At 39.6% G+C, this 7835-nt stretch overlaps 1 protein-coding gene across 1 annotated transcript in view; it reads left to right on the forward strand.

Moving 5' to 3' along the window:
- The window catches only part of Phf10 (PHD finger protein 10), a 17187-nt gene that overhangs the window by 4216 nt on the left and 5136 nt on the right, over window positions 1-7835 (forward strand). The window contains exons 3-9 of the mRNA XM_005363344.2: window positions 1681-1811; window positions 2381-2464; window positions 3124-3257; window positions 3352-3501; window positions 4094-4203; window positions 5238-5391; window positions 7352-7507. Of these exons, the coding sequence (XP_005363401.1) occupies window positions 1681-1811; window positions 2381-2464; window positions 3124-3257; window positions 3352-3501; window positions 4094-4203; window positions 5238-5391; window positions 7352-7507 (919 nt within the window). The remainder of the gene's footprint in view (window positions 1-1680; window positions 1812-2380; window positions 2465-3123; window positions 3258-3351; window positions 3502-4093; window positions 4204-5237; window positions 5392-7351; window positions 7508-7835) is intronic.

The raw sequence follows: 7835 nt of genomic DNA on the forward strand, positions 1-7835 counted from the left end.
TTTTTTTTTTCAAGGGAGTCTTACTAGGTAGCTCTGGCTGTCCTGGAACTCAGCACACAGAGGAGGCTGGCCTCAAGGTCACAGTGCTGAGATTAAAGGCGTGTACCATGAGATCCTGTTGCCAAACCTGGTGCTAGGAAACAATATAAACACTAAATAGTTATAGAAAGGAGCCTCATCTCCCATCATGTTCACATGCGAAAAGTAGCTCAGAAGGAATCATTCCAAAATATAAAAACTTCCTAGAAAACCCTGAGTTAGCAAGATACTAGAGATAATGATAAAAACAAAAGATACATAACAGACAACTTAGCATCAAAATCTAAAAAGGGAAATAGACATTGTCAACTGTAGGGGGAAAAGAGGCATAGGATGCCAGAAAACAAACTTACAAGCCACGTAAAGGGATTAATGTGCAGAATACATAGAGAAGTCCCATAACAGCAAAAAAGAAATGGAAAGCTGTTTTTTAAATGAATAAATGCAGGAGCTGGAGAGATGGTTCAAAGGTCAAGAGCAATGGCTCCTCTTCCGGAGGACCCGAGTTCAATTCCCAGCACCCACATGGTGGCTCACAACCATCTGTAATGAGATATGGTGTCCTCTTCTGGCCTGCAGGCATAAATGGAGAAGACTTTATATAATAAATAAATCTTAAAAACAAGAATAAATGCAATAAAACACTGTTGCACTGTTGCACTTCTGCCTCTCATGTAGAAGTTGGGGTCCAGATGGAGGCAGTCGCTGTGCCCTTTGAGATTCAGGATCACAGTTTTATGTAGTGAACTGGAACTTCCAAAAGAGGTCTGGTTTTTGCTTCTGGGTTTGTAGAGCATAAGAAAGGAATTATCGCTTATTGTTCAGCTCACTGAGAAAGAGGTCCTTGGGATTCTGTTTTCTCAGTTGTTTGTGACTTATTCAGCAATAGACAGGGATCAGTCTAAGTTGTACCTCATATATGTGAAGTAATTGTGGTGAATATAAAATAAAAAGACTGGAGAGGTGTTGCTGCCGTGCTTCGGTCTCTAGAAGTTAGGGTTTGGCCAGCCTAAATAAGGAGTCTTGTGTCCTTATTGATGAGTGCATGCACACGTGTTAGGAGTCTTGTGTCCTTATTGATGAGTGCATGCACACGTGTTAGGAGTCTTGTGTCCTTATTGATGAGTGCATGCACACGTGTTAGGAGTCTGTGTTCTTATTGATGTGTGCATGCACATGTGTTAGGAGTCTGTGTTCTTATTGATGTGTGCATGCACACGTGTTAGGAATCTGTGTTCTTATTGATGTGTCTTTATGTGTGCATGCACGTGTGTGTACCTGCAGAGACCAGACGATCACACAGTTCTCCGGGAGTTGGAGTCCTAGGTGGCTGTGAGCTGCCTGACATGCGACTGGGAACTGGACCTTGTCTTCTGCAAGAGCTGCGAGTGCTCTTAACAACTGCGCCTTCTTTCTAGCCTCAGGTTCTTGGCGTGAATAGAAATTGCCACTTTCAGTGAACTTTTTTATGTGAAGTTTTGTATCATTATTTTTAATAATTTTGTAATTTTCTTGATAAGTATAGCAGTAATAAAAATAAATTTCAATCCTTCAAATTGTTTTGAAAATAATTTGAATTATAAATGTGATTAAAATATAATAAGTGCCACACGTAAGGCATAATATGTGTTTCTGTCTCAGCTTTAGTTACTACCCAGCAGAAAACTTAATAGAGTACAAATGGCCACCTGATGAGACAGGAGAGTACTATATGCTTCAGGAGCAAGTCAGCGAATATCTGGGTGTGACCTCCTTCAAGCGGAAATATCCAGGTACTTCAGGCTTGGTGTGTATGACGGATGACATCTGACTTCTGACAAGACAGGGCGTTCATTCCAGTCTTGAGTATGATTTCTATTTTATATACTTAAAAAGCAAATACACTTGCTGAATTTAATTTACATAGAACTCAGCAGCTCAGACTCTATAGTTAGTATGTATTTAGTTCCACCAAGTTAAGGGCAGAATAAGTACTGAGATTAGAGGTGTATGCCATCATACCTAAATACTTGAGGTTAGTTTTGGGAAAAAAAAAATCACTTTATAGCCAAGGTTTTTGATTGTTACTGTTATGACCTCAAGGCTAGTTAGCTCTAAGACATACCTGGATTGTAGGGAGACATGCGTGATTAAATGCATACTTTTCTTGGGATTATTTTAGTTTTAGTTTTTCAATGTTTATTTCTATAATTTGTAAGAATTTTTTGGTGTGGTTACCTCAATATTAATGATACTTAGAATATGCAGTAAGAAATGTATTTTAAAATAGTTTTTTAAATTTTTAAAAGTTTTCAGATGTATAGTTGTAGTTTTTAACATTCCTTTTGTTCTGATTTTGGAGATTTAGAGCGACGAGATTTATCTCACAAGGAGAAACTCTACCTGAGAGAATTAAACGTCATTACGGAGACACAGTGTACACTAGGTAATCAGCTAGTGTGTCCTTTGTGCTGGGCATCGACCTAAAGTGTTTGCAAAGTTAACAAAATAGAGTATTTAAATGCTAAGTTGTTGACATGAATACAACTTAGGTTTGTATCTAAGTGTAGACCTTTATCTTTCTGTAGTGCTGGGGATTGAACCCGTAGATCCTTACTTTTTAAAAGACGAATCTTGTTAAATTTTCAGTGTTAAATTCATCACAGCAGTGGGCAGATCTGACGCTGCATGTTGTGAAAGTTACATCGCTTTGTAGACTGCGAGTGTGAAGTGTGATTGATTGTATTTCTGATAGAGATTTGGAGACTAGGAAATATATATTGAGAAATAATTATTTTATATATCCTTGTATTAGTGACTTATACCATTTTTATACATTATAATTATTTCACAATTATTTCTAAGTATATTCTTATAATTTACATAAAATTTAAAAGATATCCAATTTGGTTGAAAAATTGATTTGTCTTTACAAGGTAACCTTTAGTTTTGATTGCTTGACTTTATATAAAGAGTAATTTTTCTCTGATGATTGTATTTTTTTTAGTGTAGAATAGTTTGAAAGAGAAACAGTTTTGAAACAGTACCTGTGTCGACTTGTCCTTAAAAGATTTTCTTTACTTTTTGGGGGGTGTTCTAAAATAGGTTTAACAGCATTGCGCAGTGATGAAGTAATTGATCTAATGATTAAAGAATATCCAGCTAAACATGCTGAATATTCAGTTATTCTACAAGAAAAGGAACGTCAGAGAATCACAGACCATTATAAAGAGTATTCTGTAAGTGATTTGAGGTCACTGACATCTGTTTTAGGGGGTGGGGAAACAATATTTTTATAAAATTATGATTCTAACTGTAATGTTTTTCCTTCAGCAAATGCAACAACAGAATACTCAGAAAGTCGAAGCCAGCAAAGTGCCTGAGTACATTAAGAAAGCTGCCAAGAAAGCAGCTGAATTCAACAGCAACTTAAACCGGGAACGCATGGAAGAGAGAAGAGCGTATTTTGACTTACAGACGCATGTAGGGTGACCCAGTTCAGTCGCGCCTGGGGCTCTTTGGTTGTTACTGCAGAGTGGTCTTCACTTCTTTATGATTATTATCATTTATTATTATGGTGCTAGCTGAGGTTCTTTTCTCACAGAAGTTAAGACACCATTTTTAATGATGTATTGAGTAATGCTATTTGCCTGCCCTCTCCCTCCCTCCTGCCTGAAATCTCTTTGCTTTATGATTGAGAATTTACTGAGCAAGACTAACAGTAGCTATGTATCCTAATTCCTGTGTCCCAAGAGTGGTAGAGCAGCATACTGTGCTTGTCTCTGGTTTTGATGGGAGCCCTGTGACGTTAGACCAGTATCCCCACAATTCATGAAATGAGCAGTTAAGTTATAGAGAGGTTTCCAACTCTGTGAAAGAGTGTGATGAGCCGACATAGCACCTTTCCTCAGAGTCTGTGTGCCTGGTGTGTGACAGCCAGAAAGCCCAGCATCCCTGAGGTGGCTGTTAGGTGTCACTTAAATTGCTAGCTCGTCTGTGGGATGGGGACATAGATGTAGTGAACACATGGCTGCCAGGTTGGAATCAGTTTTCATGTTTCCTGATGTTAACACAGGTTATCCAAGTGCCTCAAGGAAAGTACAAAGTGCTGCCCACAGACCGGACAAAGGTCAGTTCTTACCCAGTGGCGCTCATCCCCGGACAATTCCAGGAGTATTATAAGAGGTATTCAGTACTTCAGTTACATTTGGTTTCAGAGCCTCCTAAATGTGTAGGATTTGTGTCTGCATTTATCTTGGGTTCTGTGTAAAGAACACCATTCTATCTGAAATGGAAGACCTGCTGATGAAGTCTGGAGTGCCCATGGCTCTTCCTGCCCTGACTGAATTTGTCACAGACAAGTACCTGAGGTCCTGTAGCTTCTTGGTACTCAGAGTATGGCATGTAGCCCAGTAGTTTGGTATTATTGGGAAGCTTTTGAAATCAGAGTCTCAGGTAGGTTCAGCTTCAGATTCCTCTCCAGTCTTCACTTAAGTGGTGCTCACAAAATGCGGGGCAGAGTGGAATGTGTAATAGACTGGACAGTAATAAGAGGAGCAGAGTGGGTGCAGGCAGGCATGGGCACGCCCTCCTCAGACACTCATTTCCTGTTGTCTGCAGAGCATGGACTGGACTTGCCGTTCCATAGTCTAAACTGTGCAAAATTTTAACTGAAATTTTTTTTCTTTTTAATCTGGAAGTTACTAAAAATCTGGTGGTGTTCTGCCACTCTCTTGGTTCTGTCGTGGTGAAGTAGCTAGCTCTCTTGAGGCCAGGAGGGCTGTGTGGTACCAGACTAGGAGACCTGTAAATGTTGTGCACTTGATGGAACTGAGTGTAAGGATGCAGAGCAGACACGGCCCAGCTCGGGCAGGGCGTGGGAACATGACTGAGGTGACGGGGCTCCTGGTCACTCCTGCCTGTTGACATGTTAGACATTAGTCATTTATTTATTACTTTTTCTTGTTTTGAGGGTAAAGGGAAAGACAGTACATTTAGATAGGATCAGCTGCATGATTGGTTGGGAAAACATGCAGATTTCTACAATTTATTACTAATCTCCACCTGATGACCAAAATGAAAACATTCTCCCTCTGCATTTTTGACAGGTATTTGTAAGTGAGAAGCTTAAGGTTAATTTCACAGCTTAAAGGGTGGTGTTTTTTTTTTTTTCTTACTTAACATTAAAGGAAGAATGAAAGCGATTTTTCTAAATTTAGGTACTCACCAGATGAGCTCCGGTATTTGCCATTAAACACAGCCCTGTATGAGCCGCCCCTGGACCCAGAGCTCCCGGCACTAGATAGTGACGGTGATTCAGATGATGGCGAAGATGGTCGAGGGGATGAGAAGCGGAAGAATAAAGGCACCTCGGTAGGGCTGTGACCTTGGCAGGTGACCTTGATAGCTTGTGACTGCATTCCTGGATGTTAGGTTGGACTCTCTTACCATACTGTTTTGAACAGGACAAGTGTGTATTTCTACGTTTTCACCATGAATGTTTACTGTCTGTTGACGTAAGCAGGTTGAGCATTGCTCTTTTAGGCATGTTTTGTATTGAAACCCTTCTATTTTGATCAAGGTTGGCAGTTTTATAGAACATTAATATTCTTATATCCATCTTGCTGCTTATGTAGATTAAAATACTGAACAAAATATTCTGATCTTCTGCCGTAGAGAAATGTGTGTTTCTTGTGCTGGGCCAGCACATTGCTCCTTTTGCTTCCTGAGGCTTCCGTAGGAAAACATTAGCTTACTAATATGTTGTATTGTGTATTTTGTTTTTCTCCATGCCTTGTTTTGCTCTGAGGCGAGTCGGGGCTGTGACTCCGTCCACATGGCAGCCAGCCCAAATATGTGCCAGCATTGAGCATTGTGTTTGTCTACGACAGCTTCTGACACACACTCAATCCTGTGTAGTACTTGAAACAAGGTCTTATCCAAGTCCTGTCCTGGAAAGGAACTCTGGAAGTTAGGAATGACAAACCCAGTTTTATCACACCATTCTGAGGAATGTAAATTAATCTCATATTTGAGGAAAGCATTTTGACAGTATAACCAGATTTTTTTTTCCCACAGATTTTGACCTGGAAATTTGCTAACAATTGATTCTAAGGACTTCATTAGATACGAGCAAAATTTGAAAATAGAGAAAAAAAAGAGTTGATTTTAGTGTTATAGAAATTAGAAATTTTATCTACAGTGGTGATACATTTACACAAAAGAGATGCAGTTCAAAGAATATGAGAAAATGCATGTAGTACTTTACCAACTAGACAAAAAGCACATTAGCACATATGTGATCCACATGCACAATCTGTATGTGATGGTGTGTACACTGCTGCATACAGCATGATCACATGTGCGCACACTTTTGTGGATTACACTGTCAGGATGAAAGCACATTCTGAGGATCTAGGGTATGCCTGAGAGCCTGGGCTTCTGCAGAACCTAAGTGCACCGAGAAGCCAGAGAGGAGACGTTAGCACGTGCTCAGCCATTGCGGGAATTTATCAGGTGATTATGGCAGCTTGATTTTTCCCTTCAGTTTTCACATTTATATGTGAATATAAAGTTGGTATAAAACTTAAATTATAAAATGAATTAAATGAACTGATACTGAGGCCTTATCCTTGAAACAAATAAAATATGTCATACTATTGTAGGTAGGGACATGGCCTTGCATCTTTACAGGGTGAACATGGTTATGTATCTGAAGGACTTTGATAGTGACTTCTGTCACTCAGAGGAGAAGTAAGTATTTATAAATATAAACACACAGTGCATTCTGTGGGATGAAAAATACTGAAGCTATGTAATACAGTAGTGAAGTAAGTCCATTTGTGTATAATATAGTAGTGAAGTCAGTAATTCCGTTTGTGTATAATATAGTAGTGAAGTCAGTAATTCCATTTGTGTATAATATAGTAGTGAAGTCAGTAATTCCATTTGTGCTGACTTAAATCAGAAAACAGAGTTGACTAGGATACTTGCTAATAGAAATAACGTGGCCTTTAAAAAACTCTTATTAGAAATAAATTTCTTAGAACCATCTTTATATTTTTCATTGGATAAAACTTTTTAAAACTTCAAAAAATGTTTTCTGTCACTTAAACAATTGAGACTTGGTGGGTGGTGGTGGCCCACACCTTTAATCCCATCCGGCACAGGAGGCGAAACAGGCGAGTTCGAGGCCAGCCTGGTCTACAGAGTGAGTACCAGGATAGCCAGAACTACACAGTGAAACCCTGTTTTGAAACAAACAAAACAAAAACCTGAGACTCAACTTGGTCTTAATTCCAAGGAACCTTTGTTTTTACTTGTTTTGCTACAGGACAGCTCCTCAGGCAATGTGTCTGAAGGGGACAGCCCCCCTGACAGCCAGGAGGACGCCTTCCAAGGAAGACAGAAATCAAAAGACAAAGTGGCCACTCCAAGAAAAGATGGCTCCAAACGCTCTGTACTGTCCAAGTCAGTTCCTGGGTACAAGGTAGAAGAAAAAAGCCCCTGACTCAGCCTCTTCCGTTAGCTCTGAGCTGAGGAGTGAGCTCGTTGAGCTCACTCCGTCCCTGTGCTGCGCACCTGCCCACTGCTTTCCTTCCCTGGTGGCTTTCTTGTCACTTTTGGCCATGGTATGGCTTCTGTTTCCTGCATATAAACAAATTATGGGTCTTCATCCCTTTTAGTAATAGCCAGGCGGATATGAGTTTTTAAAGCATTGTTTCAAGGCAGAACTTGATTTTTTAGTAATAGCCAGGCGGATATGAGTTTTTAAAACATTGTTTCAAGGCAGAACCTGATTTTTTTTTTTTTTTTTT

The sequence above is a fragment of the Microtus ochrogaster genome, linkage group LG9 (genome assembly GCF_000317375.1).
Source record: "Microtus ochrogaster isolate Prairie Vole_2 linkage group LG9, MicOch1.0, whole genome shotgun sequence".
Taxonomy (NCBI): Eukaryota; Metazoa; Chordata; class Mammalia; order Rodentia; family Cricetidae; genus Microtus; species Microtus ochrogaster.